The following is a 21,456-nucleotide window of genomic DNA, read 5'->3' on the forward strand; positions in this document are numbered from 1 at the left end:
TGTACACCAGCCACTTTGCTTCACCAGAGCTTTGCAATCTGTGGTCCGACCACAGGTCTGGTGAACCACCATGTGCCGGTGTTGCGTGCAGAGATTTACAGTCTCCTCGCAAACAAAAAAACAAAAACATGATAGAGACTGTCCCAGACTGCGACACACACAGCTGGATTTACAGCCATTATTTCCTCGTCCTGGAGAGGGACGGCGGGCTTAAGCCCATTCGAGTTCTGTGATGCTTGAATCCCCCGCACACGACGCACCCTTTCAAAATGTTAACTCAAACAGATCTTATCGCACATCCTACCTCAAGACTGGTTTGCATCAATAGATGTGAATGACGCGTACTTCATGTACCAATTGCACCGCGTACAATTGTCCTGAAGGTCCTGGCTCCCCGCACATTCACGAAATGTATCGATGCGCCGCTCGCTCCATCGAAAATGAACGCTGTGCATGTTTTGAATTACCTCAGTGATTGGTTACTACTAACCAATTGGAGGCACTACTGAGTGAACACAGAAACTTGCTGCTTTGCCATCTGAAAAATCTGGTCTAATGTCAACTGGGCGAAAAGCACACTTTTTACCAGCCAGTAAATCTCCTGTTTAGGAGTTCGTCTCAACTCCGTGAGCATACGCGCGCATCTCACAAACGAGAGCGTACCGACCATTGTTCAGTGTCTGTCTCAGTACAAACTGGGAAAACATTGCCATTGAAGTCATTTTAGAGAATGCTGGGTTTTATGGCAGCAGCATCCACCATCATACCGTTAGGTCCGTTACACATGAGATCTCTCCAGTACTGGCCCAAGCAATGTGCATGCGCATCCCGGTGACTTGCCGCTGTCTGGCTTCTCTAGCACCATGGACAGCGCTGGCCCAACAGGGTGTTATGCTGGGTCAAAGTTTCAGAAGAAAACTGCTGACCACAGATGCATATACAACACAGGTTGGGGCGTGGTGTGTGATGGACGCCCAACTTTCGGCACCTGGACAGGTGCGAAACAGGCATGGCATGTCAACCACCTAGAGCTACTGGCTGTCTTTCTAGCTTTGAGAGCTTTTAATTCCAACATCGTGAATCACCACATTCTAAATCGTTTGGGCAGCACAACAGTAGTGGCTTATCTAAGTCGCCAGGACGTGCTGCCCCACGAATGGCCAGCGAAACGCAAGTATGCCTTTCCCCAGGTGTGCCTCCTTCATTCTGTCATCAGTCCTGTTTCTGAAGATGGTAGAAATACTGGACGGGCCACCATGGGAAATACCGCTGAGGAGAGACCTTCTTTCTCAAACACAAGGCATGATTTGGCCTCTGAACAGAGCACAGCGGACAAGCCAGAATTGGCTCAGTCGGTTATGAACACAATTTTACAGGCTAGAGCAACGTCCATGAGATACCTTTACGCACTGAAATGGAATGTGTTCACTTATTGGTGCTTTTCACACGGCAAAGACCCAGTGAACTGCCCTATACCTGAAATTTGTATATTTCTTTAAGAGTGATCAGACGCAGGGCTCAACACTTAAAGTTTATGTGGCGACTTCTCTTAAGACCCCAGTAGTGCTGGCTTTGGCCTCAGTAAAACGCATCGGTGATTTGCATGCACTGTTAGTTGACAATTTATGTCTGGAGTTTGGTCCGGGTCTTTCAAAAGCTACCGTCAAACCCAGGAGAGGCTATGTGCCTAAGGTTCTAACCACGTGCTTTAGAGCACAGGTGGTTCACCCTCAAGCCTTTTTCCCTCCTTCATTTAATTTGGATAAGGAACAGTCCTTGCATTTGTTATGCCCTGTGCGAGAGCTACATACTGTATCTCTGATGAGCTGTTCAAGAGATTGGACAGATTCGCGCCATGTTGAGTGACTCTCAAGTGAGATTTAGAGCGTGCATGTTTGATTGACAGACTGCATGTGCGCACATGTACTGTGTATGAACGCACGGCAGACCGACCACCGCTCTCATAACATCAGCCATGCTCTGATAGTATTTTTTATTTTTTTAAATTTTTTGTAACATCCTCTTGCAGTCGAATTCCCTCTCTAACGTGATTCAGCAATGTAGAGAACTACCGTAAGACACATCACAATTCATACAGATTTGATAGGCCGCTGATTAATATATTTCTGATGATGATATCATAGCATGCGCCGCAAAAGATCGCTCGGAGGCCAAATGCGTGTTGAGTAGTGCTGTCATAGAGGCCTCTCTGTTACCGAACTGTGGACAGCGGTTATAAGACGCTGCCTTTGGGGCTCTTTTGTCCTAAAGACGCTGACTTCAGTGATCATGTGATTCATGGTTGATCTACACAAAAGAGTTCTGTTAAAGGACTGCTTTATATTCCACAAGCACAGAAAATCAGTATTGATATGGGTAGATAATTGCACTTTGCATGGAGATAAGCAAAACATTAAATTCCTATCAGAGATATGTTCCAAAACTTTGTGAGTTGCCTATGCAAAATTTTAAGGCATTTTAATTATGCAACCTTCTTTGGTGGACGAAACAAGATAAATGTTTTATTGTAAACACACTTAAAATGAATTCAGTACCGAGCATCCAGAGCTCAACTATTTGTGAGAGAGTTTCAGGACAGATGACGGAACTGTTACTTGCACGATTTGGCCAGTGCTGCTTTGTCACTTAATCTTACAGTTGTTGACCTTGTATATGCATTTTTTTACACCCTGAAAATTGAAACACTTGGCTTTCTGTGATGTACTAAATGTTGTTGTTGCAAATTCTGCTGATTTAAACTTATCACCAAGCATCTGTCAGCTAACAAAGATGAGATTTTGTCGTAATTGCGATGATGGAGGCGTCAGTATGGATGAAAAATGTAAGAACAGTCAGTAATGATTTGCATCGTATGCCATATATTTCCAGCAAAAGTCTGTTAAGAATTTATAGACTATTTCAAGGACTATTCGTTGGTTTAAGGAAGTGACATCATTGTCCCATGAACATTTCCTAGTAGTTGTCAAACTCATTCAAAACAACAGCGTGAGGCGCCTCATTCATAGTGACTTTATGACGATTAACGTTACTAATGTTAACACAATTGTCATAAAATGTAATTATTAAAATGTGGACCATGTTGTTCGGTCACTGGATGCTCTCTGGATGCCTGGAACTTTAACTGTAAATTAAAGTGTTTAGATTTCTGAAAGATCATTTTGGCTTATAACAGGAGCGATCCAATATTCTGATCTCTCGGCTGAGGAAATAATTGTAAGCATCTAAACTACGCTCAGTCAGTGTCAATAACGAGTCTGTATAAGCAGCTTCAGGTAAACGTTAGATGTTCTTTGAGAACTCAGAGTCTTATTTAAAGGATCCGGTAATGAGACCGAAAGTATTTCAGGATCAGTAGCGTTCGAATTCGTCTGTTATTGTTTACATCCTTGAAATGGTCTATAGCTGTGTTGTAGCAGTATAATTTCCAACCTAGTCTTTAAAATTTCTTGTGAGAAAACGTTTCAAAAATGAAAATTCTCTCATCATTTACTTGCCCACATGCCATCCCAGATGTGTATGACTTTCTTTCCTCTGCAGAACACAAATGAAGATTTTTAGTAGAAGATTTCAGCTCTGCTGATCCATACAATGCAAGTGAATGGTGACCAGCACTTTGAAGCTCCAAAAAGCACATAAAGGCAGCATAAAAGTAATCCATGCAAGTGAATGGGTGCCAAAATTTTGACACTCCAAAAAGCACATCCTTTTTTTTTTTTTTTTACCCAATTTGGAATGCCCAATTCCCAGTGCGCTTTTTAAGTCCTTGTGGTCGCGTAGTGATTTGCCTCAATCTGGGTGGCGGAGGATGAATCCCAGTTGCCTCCGCGTCTGAGACCATCAACCCGTGCATCTTATCACGTGGCTTGTTGAGACATAGCGTGTGTGGAGGCTTCACACCATCCACCGCGGCATCCGCTCTCAACTTACCACGCGCCCCACCGAGAACGAACCACATTATAGCGACCACAAGGAGGTTACCCCATGTGACTCTACCCTCCCTAGCAACCGGGCCAATTTGGTTGCTTAGGAGACCTGGCTGGAGTCACTCAGCACGCCTTGGGATTCGAACTAGCGAACTAGCAAACTCCAGGGGTGGTAGCCATCGTCTTTTACCACTGAGCTACCCAGGCCCCCCAAAAAGCACATCCTTACAACTCCAGTTGTTCAATGTCTTCTGAAGCGATGTGATAGATGAGGGAGAGAAACCACAATGACAGTGACACTCAACAATCATATTTTTTAAATATAGATGCACTCACATGAGACAAAACCCAAAGGGACAACAAACACAACATCAGTGCAAATACTGAAATAAAAAGCAAATATTAAGACATTAATTCAGAGTTTTTACTTATGCCACAGTGCATGCTGGGGACCTGACATCACACGTACATGTGGTAATGGCCAACTAAAATTATTTAAGTTGTCTCAACGTAAATGGATTAAGTGAACTTCAGTTGAACAAATTTACATTGATTGCACACTATGAAATTAAGATGCGACATAAAAATCAATAATTTTGTTACATTAGCTCATTTTAAGTAACAAATGCTTTTATTCAAAACAGCGTATTAAGAGGAAATGTAAGCAGTTTCCATCTTTGACTTTGAAACATTGTTCTAATCATTCAAACAGCTAATGGTCAGCAATGCAGTTCTCCAGTGCAGCGATTAGTTAAAACCAAATTAATTATCAAACACCTGGTTGTGTTAACTGATTGATCTATTGTACCATGACAATAATAATAATATGTATACATACCTTAGCTTTTCTCTATCGATGTTTTAAATCTGCATAGTCGTCACATTGCACAGTAAACCCCACACGGAGTCAGTGATTCGTTTTTATTTAACATCTAGAGGGCGTCGGTATGCTGTAGAACCAAAGAGTTCAGAATGTACAACCCTCCAGCGCCGGCCCCGGAGAAATAAAACCAAAAATAACTATCGGAAACTATCGTAGTTGATTTTTGCCGATAGTTAAAAAACCGCAATTATCGGCCTGATTAATCGGTAAATCCGATATATCGGTCGACCCCTAGTCATAAGGATAGTTCACCAAAAAAATGACATTTCTGTCATTATTTACTGACCCTCATGTTGTTCTAAACCTGTATTACATTCATTCCTCTGTGGAACACAAAAGAGGACTGACAGCCTCAGTCATCATTCATTTTTATTGAATTTTTTTTCCCCACACAATGAAAGTGAATGGTGACTAAAGCTGTCATTATGCTTAACATCTCCTTTGTGTTCCACAAAATAATCATACAGGTTAGGAACAACATGAGAGTGAGTAAGTGATGACATAATTTTAATATCTGGTTAAACTATCCCTTTAATCTGACAGGGTCGGCTCACCAAGATGCTGAAATTACTTACAGTGTATTCAGAAAATAGTCAGATCCCTTTTTTTTCCACATCAATCTACACTCCATACCCCGTAATGACAAAGCAGAAACCAGATTTTTGATACATTTGCAAAAAGTTATCAATCGGGGGAGAAGGGCCTTGGTAAGAGAGGTGATCAAGAACCTGATGGTCACTCTGGTTGAGCTCCAGAGATCATGTGTGGAGATGGGAGAAACTTGCAGAAGGACAACCATCACTGCAACACTCATGAATCATGATGGCGCCGCGGATGGCACGTTACATCTGCCGGTAGATTGATGTGAAAAAATAAATAATTTAAAGCATTTTAGCATAAGGCTGCAACATAACAAAATGTGACAAAAACGAAGGGGTCTGAATACTTTCTGAATGCTATCTATCTATCTAGCTATCTAATGAAGTCATTACGATTCACTTGGTTGTTTTTTTCCCTCATAAACTGAAGGAATTAAAATCTGTAATAGTTCCACAGTTTCTGTCTGAATTGTCCTCTGGGAGGGATGCAATTTAATGGCTCAGCACTCGCAACAATCGTCGCCTCAGAACAATAACATGAATAAATAATTTTGCATGAAACATGAGAAAGATGCTCAGAGCGATTCTCATTTAACAGTGATGACGCTTTGCATGACTATGCTTCAATTAAGTGATCTATCTACAGTATGGGAAAGGTTTATTAATCAGCCTAATAAAAAAACGGTGTATATTATCTGTAGTCACATCACGAGCACAAATCTCCTCAGCTGTCATTTCAGGAATGAAGATATTATTTTTTTTTTTTTAAAGGAATGTTCTGGGTTTAATAAATACTAATTGAGTTTTATCCACAGCATCTGTGCATTGATTAGAGAAAAAACTATAATTGTCAACAAAAATTGCATTATTTTTTACAGTAATATATTTGTACAGATATTTGAGTGTTTAATTTGTCTGTGGTGGGACTGCTATTCGAGGCGGAAGAACTTCTGGTAATGTGTTACTGAGATTCCTCCATGTAAACGATGATTTACTGGTAGATGCATCACATAATTCTCAAGTACCCTTGCGGGCTTCATGTCAAAGGTAACTTGGTCTTGACAGAAACTCAAATTTTAGATATAACTTTACAGACACAAGATTGGAAAGTGTTTTTATCCACTAGCCACCAGCTTAACCAAATGCAATAGCAAAAATAATGATTGTTTTCAAACAGCTTGGCCAGACAAACAGATGCTCCTGCCCCAAACGACATCATCGACAACATGTCACAAAACTCGAAGCATTCCTTTAAATTCTAATATGGATTCCCCATTCAGTTATTTGTCCTTAAAGCGGAAGTATGTTACTTTTTCAGTGTTTTCTTCCATCCCATCTTAAAATGCAAAGACAACCATAAGTAAGCCGTTCATAGGTTAAGTTTCCTGAAAATTGTAATCACTGTGTATATAAAAATTCCTGTGTTTAAGCGACCCGTTTAGACCCACCCCAACAACATCACTGAACTAATGGTGTTAGTTGGGGGCGGGACTTTCTGACTGTTTGAACAACAGCAAATGAGGGTCGTATTAAAGCTGTTTTGAGCCAGGTCTCCTAAGCAACCAAATTGGCCCGGTTGCTAGGGAGGGTAGAGTCACATGGGGTAACCTCTTCGTGGTCGCTATAATGTGGTTCTCGCTCTCGTTGGGGCGTGTGATGAGTTGTGCGTGGATGCCCACACGCGCTACGTCTCCATGGTAACGCGGTCAACAAGCCACATGATAAGATGTGCGGATTGACGGTCTCAGACGCGGAGGCAACTGAGATTCGTCCTCCGCCACCCGGATTGAGGCGAGTCACTACGCCACCATGAGGACTTAGAGAGCATTGGGAATTGGGCGTTCCATATTGGGGAGAAAATCCCCCCAAAAAAGCTGTTTTGAAAACATTGTTTATTTTTGCAATTCCATTGGGTGGCGCTTGTGTCGCTGAAATTACACACTTCAACTTTAAGTTGGTTTATTGATTGTACCTCATCAAACAAAAATTCTCCCCCTGCAAAAGAGATCTTTTCCACAACTGTTAAACATATAAAACCACTGTAATCCAATATTTACAATTACACACAGTCTAATTTCATCTGAGAGGATGGCTTTATTGCCAACCATTTATTCTCTGCTTCCAAATGTCCATTTGCTATTTCCATTATTAAGTGATGTTCTTTCTATAAAGGTCAATGTTTGGTATCAGAGTATCAAGTTGAACGTTCATCTTTCACACATGTACATTTGTTTAATGATCTATTACTGGAGCTGGAAAAATATCAGTCGCTCTTATTGGACTCTCATTGGCATGAAAATAAAAAATTATCTTAAAGCCATTTTTGGCAATTCAGGGTGTATTTTTACATCCAAACTCTCTCAAAATATCATCATTTTGTAAAAAAAAGATTGGGATGATATTCTCGTGTTGAACTTAGTATTAAGATGTTTAATAATTCATGCGTCAGAGGGTTAAAGAGCCCGATTTTTGCCTGTTTCCTTTTTTTATTCCCTGACTGATCTATCCTTTTCTCTTTTTCCCTTTCAAGCTTTCAAGAAAGAAGACAGCGGCTTTGACGAGGTAAGCGAAAATAAAATAGTTTGTCTTAAATGAACCATGGGATTGTTTGAAGGCACAGTTGACATAAATCTGAAGGTTTATGTTTTGTTGTGTATTTTCTGTAGCGTAATGAATTGCACAGAGCTCAGACTGTCATTGGTGTTGTATTGGATGTTTCTATTTCAAGCTGCTGTAGATCTCTGGGGTTCAAGTGTCAGTTGTGATCGTTTGAGAGATGCTTCATTCATCTGTTGTGCTCCGGCTCCAACCCATCCATTACTCCATTATCTTTGGAAACAGGCACTCGGGTAGAGCTGGGTTCTAAGATGATATATACAGTGCAATGATATGTTTGCGAAGCAGGGCTATTTACAGTATTTATTCCTGTGAATGGTGACAAAACATATAAATGTGTGGAATAATGAGTGGAACGTGTCCCTGACAAGTCAAGACGAGGAAGAACTTTTTAGTAAGGGGTGTTTGTTAGACACAATGCAAGGCTGGTTGTTTACCTGTTTATTGGTTACCGAGTGATATTTCAACTTTCCACATTAATATGCAATTTGACTGTTGTGCTATCACAGGGGTGCGTAGGCTATTGGCTAATTTTTTCAATTTAAAATATGATGTATTGGGTTATTCCATGTCGAATTTTTGCTTTTGTTAATACCTTTTCTGAAGAAAGATAAACATAAATGATGATAAAACCATAGATCAATATTTGAGTAATCCATTGTAGAGTGGGGGTCGAAATAACACATTTTTGCCTATGATTTTGGAGCAAAATACGTCAAACATTTTTTACACAGAGATATGTAGAAAGTCAAATCTTGTTGTTTTAACTTAAAGTATTTTTTTGTGCTGCCTTAAAATTTTAAGTTGTTTCAACTTATGATGGAAAGTTGTTTCAACAGAACATAAAGATGACTTAAGTAAGGGATAATTCACGGCTGTGCATTAAATGATTTTAAATGCAGGACGTGGAGGCGAAGAACCCACCGACGCAAAGCTTATGCATGGTCACTTACCAGAATTGATTAGTTACAGCTGGCATAGATTTTTTGCAGCCCAAATTTTTTACTAGAAGAACAAAAAATGCGGGGGTCTGGGTAGCTCAGTGAGTATTGATGCTGACTATCACACCTGGAGTCACGAGTTCGAATCCAGGGCGCGCTGAGTGACTCCAGCCAGGTCTCCTAAGCAACCAATTGGCCCAGTTGCTAGGGAGGGTAGAGTCACGTGTGGTAACCTCCTCGTGGTCGCTATAATGTGGTTCTCGCTTTCGGTGGGGCGCGTGGTGAGTTGTGCGTGGATGCCGTGGAAAATGGCGTGGGCCTCCACACGCGCTACATCTCCACGGTAACGCGCTCAAAAAGTCACGTGATAAGATGCGCGGATTGACGGTCTCAGACGCGGAGGCAACTGAGATTCGTCCTCCGCCACCCGGATTGAGGCGAGTCACTACGCCACCACGAGGACTTGGAGCGCATTGGGAATTGGGCGTTCCAAATAAAAAAAAATTATTAAAAAAAAAGAAGAACAAAAAATAATTGTTAATTTTATCTAAGGGTCATTAGATCTACAACTCCGCTTGTTCTAAATCAGACACAGAGGAAAAAGTAGTGCGACCACACACTCGGTCAAAACTATGAATTTAAATGCACAATCCAGAAATAATAATTTCCACAGAATGTAGAGGGTTTGGCACTCCAGAGAAAATTTATTATTTAATTTTTATTCATTGTCCTTTTCACATTAATGTGGAAAAACCGACATTACAAACGTGGCAGTGACAGTAAAAGTAACAAGGGGAAACCCTCAAAACACTCTGGAACCTGCAGATTTTGACATCTGAGACATATAGTTGAAGTCAGAAGTTTACATACACTTTGTCAGTATTTGATAGCATTGCCTTTAAATTGTTTATCTTGGGTCGAATGTTTTGGGTATCCTTCCACAAGCTTCTCACAATAAGTTTCTGGAATTTTGGTCCATTCCTCCAGACAGAACTGGTGTAACTGAGTCAGGTTTGTAGGCCTCCTCTGATTGAGGTCAGGGCTTTGTGATGGCCACTTCAATACCTTGACTTTGTTGTCCTTAAGCCATTTTGCCACAACTTTGGAGGTATGCTTGGGGTCATTGTCCATTTGGAAGACTGATTTGCGACCGAGCTTTAACTTCCTGTCTGATGTCTTGAGATGTTGCTTCAATATATCCACATAATTTTCCTTCCTCATGATACCATCTATTTTGTGAAGTGCACCAGTCCCTCCTGCAGCAAAGCACCCCCACAACATGATGCTGTCACCCCCATGCTTCACGGTTGGGATGGTGTTCTTCGGTTTGCAAGCCTCACCCTTTTTCCTCCAAACATAACGATGGTCATTGTGGCCAAACAGTTCAATTTTTTTTTCATCAGACCAGAGAACATTTCTCTAAAAAGTAAGATCTTTGTCCCCATGTGCACTTGCAAACTGTAGTCTGGCTTTTTTATGGCAGTTTTGAAGCAGTGGCTTCTTCCTTGCTGAGCAGCCTTTCAGGTTATGTCGATATAGGACTCGTTTTACTGTGGATATAGATACTTGTCTACCTGTTTCCTCCAGCATCTTCACAAGGTCCTTTGCTGTTGTTCTGGGATTGATTTGCACTTTTCACACCAAACAACGTTCATCTCTAGGAGACAGAATGGGTCTCCTTCCTGAGCGGTATGATGGCTGCTTGATCCCATGGTGTTTATACTTGCGTACTATTGTTTGTACAGATGAACGTGGTACCTTCAGGCGTTTGGAAATTGCTCCCAAGGATGAACCAGACTTGCTGATTTCTTTTGATTTTCCCATGATGTCAAGCAAAGAGACACTGAGTTTGAAGGTAGGCCTTAAAATACATCCACAGGTACACCTCCAATTCAGTACACCTCCTATCAGAAGCTAATTGGCTAATTGTCTAAAGGCTTGACATCATTTTCTGTAGTTTTCCAAGCTGCTTAAAGGCACAGTTAACTTAGTGTATGTAAACTTCTGACCCACTGGAATTGTGATATTGTCAATTATTGACTTCAACTAGGCATGGTATCCATCAAAGCTGCATGACTGACAGAACTAAGAATGATATCGCAGTTTGTCCTTGTAAGGTAGCGCTTCACCGCAAGCAAACAGCGCTTCTTTAGCATTTTAGTCAGAGATGTGTGAGCGCAGAAGGGCCTCTAGTGGCTATAGGCGGCACTTCAGCACAGCAACATAATATACACAACACATTACAGTTTAAATCGCCTTGCATCACCTTGCCAAACAGTGAAAGACGCATTTAATAGGTCCTGATTTCCTTCTCTCACCCTCCGTGCAAAACGAGCTGAATTCTATTACATCAGCTATGCCAGTGAAAGTAGTTGGGAAACGTTTTCAATTGCTATAGCTCACTCTGCTTGCTCTGTATTGTTATGTTGCTATGGTTACAAACAGTGCATTAATATCGAACAGTGATTAAAACTGACCGGAACCAAAATCTTTCTAGCAAGTCAGTCCACTGTCGGTCATCTTTGGTCAGATTTTTAGAAATCAAGTGAATGGGTGCCAAAATGTTGAAACCCAAAAGGTCACTTAAATCTATATAAAAGTAATCCATAAGACTCCAGTGGTTTAATCCATATCTTCAGAAGCAATATAATAGGTGTGGATGAAAAACAGATCAATATTAAAAAAAAAATTTTTTTTTCTTAATTATAAATTCTCCTCCCTGCTCTGCCAATCTCCATTTTAACTTCCACATTCTTCTTCTTGTGTTTTCGGTTATTCACATTCTTCATGCATACTGCCCCCTACTGGGCAGGGAGAAGAATTTCTGGCATAAGAAGACTCACCCACACCTATCATATCTCTTCAGAAGATATGGATTAAACACATGGATTACTTTTATGCTGCCTTTATGTGATTTTTGGAGTGTCAACATTTTGGTCACCATTCACTTGCATTGTATGGACCTACAGAGCTGAAATATTCTTCTAAAAATCTTAATTTGTGTTCTGCAGAAGAAAGAAAGTCATACACATCTGGGATGGAATGAGAGTGGGTAAATGATGAGAGAATTTTAATTCACTGAGAATGCTGCTTAAGGCTGGAAAGCCTTATACCGTATACATGCGGCTCGCTTAGTAAGCAGCTTTCTCCACAGCAACATAATTTCCCTTCAACGCTTGTGTAAATAACAAACATGGCATCCAGGTAAGACATCACTATTTTATTCTCTGTTGCTTGGCTTTATTTCCAGATATTCCGGAGTTGTTGCTGTGTTTGTTTCCTTCACTTTCCATCACGACCTGCAATGAAATTGCGCTGCAATAGTGGGGTTTCCCTCTTACCTCATTCTGCGGGATTCCCCCAGTGCACTTGAGCGCATATATGCAAACGTGAGGGACAGTCGATATTTTAAATTGGTGTGTATAAATGGTTATAGTTTATAGTTTATGTGCTTTTTCCTTTTCCTGCTGTACTCCCAGAAATATTGAATTCTTTCTGCTGTGTTGATGTGTTGATATGATGTACAGCTCCATCGTTTGTCGCTAGTTATCCGGTCTGTTATACGCACATGCGCACTCTTCAAAAACTTGTAAGAGCACCACTTATGCATTTACATGGCCACATATGACGCATTCTCGGGGTAAAACCTGAGTGTGTTAAACTGCTTTCTCTTTATCCCTTAAATGGCGTAAGGAAAATGACGTTTACGTGACGTTTTAGAATGCCGCTTTCTGCAAAAACCCTGGAATGAACTGTTTTCTTAAGTGCATGTTAATGTGGTCACTGCTCTCACTGGTACCAACATTTCAATAGTAGGTACTAATATCAGTAAACTTTCATGATTCTCGATACCAGAAAGTAGATAAATAAAAAATGTAATATGCTTCTGAACACACTCCCTTCAGATTCAGTAAAGATCTTCACAGCATAATCCAGAACACAACATAGGTTGCCAAAAATTGCTACACAACAGAACGTCACATAATAAATGAAAACATTGATGAAAACTACTATTCAGTACAACAGCACTCTTGCTAGTGAGATACAATGTAGGTTCAACATAATAATAATAATCCCACCCACTGCCCATTTCCCAATAGTATTTCAACACCCCGGGTTGCCAGATTTGAAACAAGTTAGCGGGCAAACACAGCGCGCTGCAGCCATGGAAGCCAGCAATACATCTAGCTAACATTGACAGAGTTATAAAAAATCCACATGAGCTGGTTTATAATTTGCAAACAATAAAAACATTGCAAACGTATACATTAGTTGATCAACTTACAGTGTAAGGCTCGTCGCTTGCATTGTCAGTTTGCTCGTTCCTGTTGCGTGTCCTCAACCTGGCAACCTGCGTGAGCTTTGAGTCTGGGGAGGATGGGGCAGGGGAGACAGTTCTCCAATATTTTGAATTTGGACTGAAGTACCCATTTTAAAAGCTTAATGTCAATGTTACATATTGCTCCTTTAAAGTGCTGCGATTTATTGATATAAATATATAGTCTGCAGGTGCTGCACACTTTACAGTAAATGTGCGCACTCTTCTGTCATCTACTACAACAAGCATAGCATATTGTTACATCTTTTTTATTTTAGTATCGACTTGGTACCAAAGTACTTTTGATATCACTAGTGGTCACTACATTACATTACATTACAAGCGAAGTGATGTCGCCATGTACATTGTAGATAGAGTTGGCTGGTATTGTTTAAAAAAATTACATGTTTTTCATCCTTTTGACGATATTCAATATATATATCAATTTTTATATATTGGCTCTGGAATGACTTAAATAGGGATATCTCTGGTCAGGATGCACAAACAAACTTTTCAATGGCTTATTGTTGTTTCAGCATATTAGGCCGGGATACAAGAAAGTATTGTAACATGGAAAAAATTACACTTCAGCTCTAACTGATATATTTCCACTGTGAGATCTTTATATAACCTTGATCTCTGGTGTTCTGGTGCTGTGGATGGATGCAGCACTCGCCTTTTCACTGGCGTGGTCACCCGTCACATCTGGTTAGACCTGCATGAGTGTGTGTGTTTCTGCATCTCCCTCGAGACACACAGGAAGTGCATGCATGCGGGAGGCCTCTCTCTTCAGACTCCGAGCATGCCACTTTCTTGCTCTGTATAAAACCTCCTCTCTTGCCATCTTCTCTAATTACATACACGTGAACTGTGCATCAAAAAATGCATCGTTTACCATACAACAACCGTGTACAGATTTTAGACGATTGCAGATGTCTTGTTCAGCTCATTCTTTCTCTCCATCTGCCAAGCTTTCTTTTATCTCGTCAAGCTGTATTCTGCACGATGCTCCGTCAGCTCAATAATGCCTCGTGTATGGGGCCTGGGTAGCTCAGCGAGTACTGACGCTGACTATCACCCCTGGAGTCACAAGTTCGAATCCAGGGTGCGTGGTAAGTTGTGTGTGGATTGTGGAGAGTAGCATGAGCCTCCACATGCTGTGAGTCTCCGCGGTGTCATGCACAATGAGTCACGTGATAAGATGCGCGGATTGACGTTCTCAGAAGCGGAACAACTGAGACTTGTCCTCCGCCACCCGGATTGAGGTGAGTAACAGCGCCACCACGAGGATCTACTAAGTAGTGGGAATTGGGCATTCCAAATTGGGAGAAAAGGGGATTCAAAAAAATTATAATTAAGCCTTGTGTAACACTGCAGCCTCTGAATTTAACTAGTGAGTGACATTACATGAGGAAAAAAAGGATTTGTTGCTGGTTTCTAGTCAAGAATATTCACTTTATTTATTTGCCAAGTCAAGTATCACTAGTACTGTTTCTCGTTGTGATTTTGTTTATTGACAGAAAGAAGCGCTCTCTTAATGGGAGCTGCTTCGCTCTGTTGGCTATAAATGGTTGCTGCCACGAGGGAAACATGTAAGGAATCTGGAAAGGAAACGAACAGTTTCCTGTTGGGCATGAAGTGTGTGTCTGAGACAGCAGGAAATATTTGACCTCCCTGAAATGTCTTTTGTGTGTGTGTGTGTGTGTGTGTGTGTGTGTTTGGGAGTCTAATAGAGGATGTTGCTTCGTAGAAGTACTGTAGATGAGCGCTTTCCATTGGCGGTCTCTACTTTTGGCCTTTTGGTAAACACCGCTGGCTGCAGAAACTATTGGGTGAACATGTTTTTCATATGTGCATGTGATCACACATGGATCTGTCATACTGTTACAGCACTGAGTCTTTAATGAGTGCTGACATTTATGACTCAACAGGATGTTGACATGCACATGAATGCTGCGACTGAGACTCTGATGCAGAACACACTGAATTATCTTGCATGGTGTGTGTGTGTGTGTGTGTGTGTGTGTGTCTTCACATTTAGAAAAATTAAAGGAATATTCCGGGTTCAATACAAGTTAAGCTGAATCAGCAGCATTTGTGGCGTAATGTTGACCACCACAAAGATCTATTTTGACTCACTACAATTCTCTACAATTGTAATTAGATTACTGACTTTACTGATATATTTGTTTTTGTGTATATATATATATATATATATATATATGGGATTCAGCCTAAAAAGACCTCACATTTGGTAAATGATTTAACTGAATGCTCATCAGATGAATGAATTGAACATCTCATTGTTTTTGTGTGATCTGTAGACAGTGAAGATCATCTCGACAGCTCTGTGGTTTATTTATAGCAGAACGCACTCGGTCATATGACTTGAACATCAACTGAACTCGTTACAGAATGAGCTGCTGTCAGTGTACACAGTCATATAGAGCACGTGCTTGCCTCTTCTCAAAGGTCAAGTGTGATTAGGTTGACCTCTATGACAGATGTGGTCAGCGGACCTCAGATGTTTCCTGATCATATTTCACTGCTATCATTCTAAAACCAGACCAGCTTAGACCAGCATGAATTTACACTGACATTGCTTGGTGGGGACACCAGCATCCCAAATGGGTGACCAGCATCCAAAACACACCGTATGCTAGTGACATGGTGACTCTTCTCCACACCAATTTTTACTCCCACTGCACTCTCAGACTGCTAATGCAGACCCGCTGCACTGGGACACGGGTGAATTTTAAATAACTTTCTCCGACTGCATCACGGGGAATGTTGCTCCTTAAAAATGGCGAGAAGCCCCTAAAGGGATTTAGTGCCTTCAGTTAGAATGTGTTAATTGTGAGGATTGAAATGTTTCTCATTGTGTCTATGAGGATTAAAATATGCATTTAAAGGAATAGTTCATCTTCTTTGGTGTTTCAACGGAAGAAAGAAAGTCATACGGGTTTGATAAAACATGAGGGTGAGTAAATGAAGAATTATTTGGTTGCTTTATATTCAGTAAATCAAATTGATATTTCTATCCTGAGTGAAAATAATAATGTATTATAAGCGCTACACTTCAGTTAAGAAGTATTTTTGTCAAGCTCGCTTCTCTGAAATTCCCAAATGCATTATCGACTGAAGGTGGCACAAAAGAAAATTGTTATTTTCTACTCATAAATTCCTCTCCCACCTCATCCTGTCATTTCACCGTGTGCAAGAACTTCATTATTTATTCTCTGCTGAATTAAAGTCTGGCACATTCTCCACTTTCATTTGTTTGGTGTCAGCGTGTGGAATAAATTTAATAAATGTCATCTTTCATCATGTTAAAGGCTTCCCGGTTATTTGTAGAACGGCTAGTTGTTGGTACTGTACATCAGTTATTTTTCATTTTATGTTTGAGAAAAATCTTCAGCCTTGATTTTGATAAAACATCTCTTCTAGTGTCTTCATTGGTCTAGTGCTTTTTAGAAACATATTCTTCATTTCAGATAGTAAGTGACAGTTTTAATTGGCTTTCATCTGTTTCCCTTTTCCTTCATTAGCTCATAATGAAGTGTGAAATGCTGTAAATGTGACGAGATTTTCATATTGTTTTTTTCGCCCCTCATCCATAATTTGTTTGGGTGCGTTCGTGTGAGGGTTGTGACTGGAGCACTTGGCTAGCATCCACCTAGACGCGTGCCATTTATCGTTTGGTGTTGGAAGCAAAAGACACACAATTACTTTGTAAATGCCGTAAAGACTGCTAGGAATAGGAATCTTTAGTCACCTCACAGTTTGATTCAGGTTCATTAAAGGGAGTCACGAATCACGATACGTTTCCAAAATTATTCTTGATGCTTCTCAATTTTTATGCAACAGTGAAAGGTTACGATTCTTTGGCGAGCTAAACTGGCACATCGGCACATTATGATGAAGAATCAACCTAAAAGCTGTACTAAAATGTATCTAATACCATTGTATCAGAGCCGGCTGTGCAGCCTTCATTCTCTGTAAATAATTATAACAATTGTATATACTTAGCTGAGCCTGATCTCATAAAAACATTATAATAATAAAAACATGACTGTGGCGACATTTTTGCAAAACAGTGTTTGTGTGTGTTCATTATACGTATTGGGGCAGTTGCAAGGTGAAACGTCCACTCTGTGGCGCCAAAAGCGAGTAAATTGTTCTCCTAAATAGATGAAGTTTTTAAGGTTAATGCTCTATCGAGTTTTAAATCAATAAAACATACCTCACTACTAGAGGTAGACAGATTATATCAGTTTTACAGATTAATAAGTGCCGATAGATTTTTGCCGATAACCGATAGTTCCAAAAAGCAATTAAGCCGATAGTTACCAATAGCTTTTTAGGACCATAGTGTTCTTAATAAAGTGCTCAGTGAGTGTGTATATACATAAATGGTGTATATATATATATATATATATATGTACTTATATATATACTGTATATATAGGGCCATATAGCATGATTGCGAGTGTGATATTGCTTATATATGAGTGGTGATGGCGAAGTGGGCTAAAGCACATAACTGGTTGCTGGTTCGATCCCCACAGCCACCACCATTGTGTCCTTGAGCAAGGCACTTAACTCCAGGTTGCTCCGGGGGAATTGTCCCTGTAATAAGTGCACTGTAAGTCACTTTGGATAAAAGCCTCTGCCAAATGCATAAATGTAAATGTGTATATATAACAGGTTAATGAAGTAAATAAAACAAAAATTAGGAAAAACTGAGTACAGTCATAAAAATGGCATTTCAGAATCTGCCTTTGCTGGTTCAAACCAAATGATGCATCCAAGCTTCTCAAAAATGTCACTTTAACAAGTTATTGGAGAAACAAGAGTGTGTGTGTATGGAGTGTGTGTGATCACCTGTTGCCACTTCCAAGCAGAGATGCTGTAGTGTGTTAGTCAGCTTTCTGAAGATAATGTCGTTTTGGTCAAATTCATCCTATTTTCTCGGTGGAAAAATAGCCGTCCAACCGGGGGTATTCCTCCCTAATTCGTGGTAGCCGGTGCGCAAGTTATTCACTATAGAAACCGCAATCTCCTCCGCCATTTTGAACAGTATGTCCTCTCCAATGTGGAAAATCCGGTAAGCGGTAAGTACCTTGAGTTTGTGTAATGAATCAGTCTGTTGTGTCTCTCAACTGTGATGAGCCTTTATGCTGAAGTTGTTTGCTTAAAGCCTTTTAAAGCTATTTCCCAGCTTTATCAGTGTAGTAGTAATACGAGCGATCACATAGTGCTGATGAATGAAAACACTGACTGACACTTCACGCCACCTAACTGGCTTATATTACACACAAAAATGGTCTTTTGCCGCCACCTGCTGGCTATGCATATCAGAGCAAAAACCAAGTCATGAGGTCAAAGGAACTGCCTGCAAAGCTCAGAGACAGGACTGTGTCAAGGAACAGATCTGAGGAAGGCTACAAAAATTTTCGGCTGAATTGAAGGTTCCCAAGAGCACAGTGGCCTCCATAATTCTTAAATGGAAGAAGTTTGGAACAACCAGGACTCTTCCTAGAGCTGGCCTCCCAGCCAAACTGAGCAATCAGAGGAGAAGGGCCTTGGTAAGAGAGGTGACCAAGAACCCGATGGTCGCTCTGGTTGAGCTACAGAGATCATGTGTGGAGATGGGAGAAACTTGGAGAAGGACAACCATCACTGCAACACTCCACCGATCTGGGCTTTACGGCAGAGTGGCCAGACAGAAGCCTCTCATCAGTGCAACACACATAAAAAAGCACCTAAAGGACTCTCAGACGGTGAGAAACAAGATTCTCTGGTCTGATTGAACTGTTTGGCCTCAATTCCAAGCCTCATTTCTGGAGGAAACCAGGCACTGCTCATCACCTGCGCAATACCATCCCAACGGTGAAGCATGGTGGTGGAAGCATCATCCTATGGGGGTGTTTTTCAGTCGCAGGGACTGGGGGACTGGTCAGGGTTGAAGGAAACCTGAACGCAGCAAAATACAGAGATATCCTTAATGAAAACCTGGTCCAGAGCGCTCAGGACCTCAGACTGGGCCGAAGGTTCACCTTCCAACAGGACAATGACCCTAAGCACACAGCCAAGACAACACAAGAGTGGCTACGGGACAACTCTGTGAATGTCCTTGAGTGGCCCAGCCAGAGCCCAGACTTGAACCCAATCGAACATCTCTGGAGAGACCTGAAAACGTCTGTCCACCGATGGTCCCCATCCAACCTGACAGATCTTGAGAGGATCTGCAGAGAAGAATGGCAGAAAATCCCCATATCCAGGTGTGCAAAGCCTGTCGCATCATACCCAAAAATACTTGAGGCTGTAATCGCTGCCAAAGGTGCTTCAACTAAATACTGAATTAAGAGTCTGGATACTTATGTCGATGTGATATTTCAGTTCTTTCTTTTTAATAAATATGCAAAGTTATCAAAAATCTGGTTTTTGCTTTGTCATTATGGGGTATGGATTGTAGATTGATGTGAAAAAATAAATAATTTCAAGCATTTTAGCATAAGGCTGCAACATAATGTGAAAAAAGGGGTCTGAATACTTTCCGAATGCACTGTATGTGAATGTATACAGAAATATATACAGTATACTGTATATAACTCTTCATCTGGTGAATATATTGACTATTAAAATACTTAAATTGGTAAATTCTTACATATGGTGCACTGTAAAGGAGCCAAATCTGTGTCATTTAAAAATAAGAGTCCCCTTGTATTTGAGTCCCACATTATGCACCAAAACAAATTTTTGTGGTTATTATTGGGATTTTGGTTGCACAATAAGCTGCTTTTGGGATTTTATTCATTTTTGACTCTTGTAGCCTCAATAGACTAAGAATTTTTTATTATTATTCTATAAATCGATTTGAAAAATGATCGGCCGATTAATCGGTTATCGGCCTTTTCCAACACCTTAGTTATCGACAAAATCCACTATTGGTCGACCTCTACTTACTACCCTAAACCTTAAACTTAAACCTAACCGACAGTGTCATAAAAGGCAAACGTGAGGAAAAACAAAAACGCAATTGCTAAAGCAACCACATCATTTTGTGGTGCTTCTTTGACTTCAAAAACCTTAAACTGAAGTTAAAAACTTTAACCAAACTAACTTTATAAGTTTGCTTCCATTTAATCGAGAAAGTTGAAATTCACCCCCCTTAGTAGACCACTGAAGCACATGTCCTCCTCAATGTCGCTGTGGCCCTAGGCGAACAAAGCCGGCGTTTATACCATGCTTGACTTCGTTTTAAAATTAGTTTAGGGTGAAGTCATGGTGTTTCACGTATAATTCCTCTCTGAGAGACGTGCTTCAAAGATATCCTTTTTAACGACGGTAACCTAGGTAACAACTCCTCAGCTACGTCCAAACCGCGCCATGATTAGTTTTAACCAATCATAAACACTCTTCGACCAGACGAGTTCTCCTAGGTCAAGAATTCAGAGACGTGCACGAACAGGAGAAATATCACCAAACGAACACATTGGCAGAACAAAAACTCACTGCATTTCGCCATCATTTGTAGGCGAACTAAGCGAAGCCTGTTCGCCTAATAAGTATAAATTAGACTTCAGTCGCTTTGGTCCTCTAAATGACCTCTTCCTTACAAAGAAAAGCGAGTGGGATCAGTCCAGGAAGTGCCACATTTGTCATGTTGACATTTAAATCAGTCGGAAAAGTGCTCAGAGAGCGGTAATTTCAGGGGTAACGTCATGCATACTTGCAAGAGAGCAGCTGATGTCTTTGTGCTCTACAGTTCTGCAGATCAGTGAGAATTACATCCTTGATGACTCGCCCACATGTACCGACGGCCCATATGAGTGTGATATTGGAAGCATGCGGTACATAATGGCTCAGGAGCTTGAATCCAGATATAATGTCATATCTAAGTCGACAGCTAACATCTCAATGTCCTTTGGCAGGATGACCGCTTGAGGGTTTGATAGAGGGGTGGGTGGGACTTTAATCATTATCTTGTGATTTCACATATTTCTGTCCTTTCCCTTCTCAATTCCTCTAAGCTGCTTAGCTGCTGTATCATGAAGTGGAATTATTACGTAAAGTTTGAAGACTTGGGAAGAAGGTTAGTTAAAGCAACGGTTGAAGATTATATGCATACAGGTCATGAAGATCGTGTAAA

At 40.7% G+C, this 21,456-nt stretch overlaps 1 protein-coding gene across 1 annotated transcript in view; it reads left to right on the forward strand.

Annotated features, from left to right (window-relative positions):
• LOC127453144 (cyclin-dependent kinase 14) overlaps window positions 1–21,456 on the forward strand; it is a 217,384-nt gene that overhangs the window by 4,205 nt on the left and 191,723 nt on the right. Inside the window, exon 2 of the mRNA XM_051719328.1 lies at window positions 7,957–7,988. Coding sequence (XP_051575288.1) covers window positions 7,957–7,988 — 32 coding nt within the window. The remainder of the gene's footprint in view (window positions 1–7,956; window positions 7,989–21,456) is intronic.

This window comes from Myxocyprinus asiaticus, chromosome 15, assembly GCF_019703515.2.
Source record: "Myxocyprinus asiaticus isolate MX2 ecotype Aquarium Trade chromosome 15, UBuf_Myxa_2, whole genome shotgun sequence".
NCBI classification, from domain to species: domain Eukaryota; kingdom Metazoa; phylum Chordata; class Actinopteri; order Cypriniformes; family Catostomidae; genus Myxocyprinus; species Myxocyprinus asiaticus.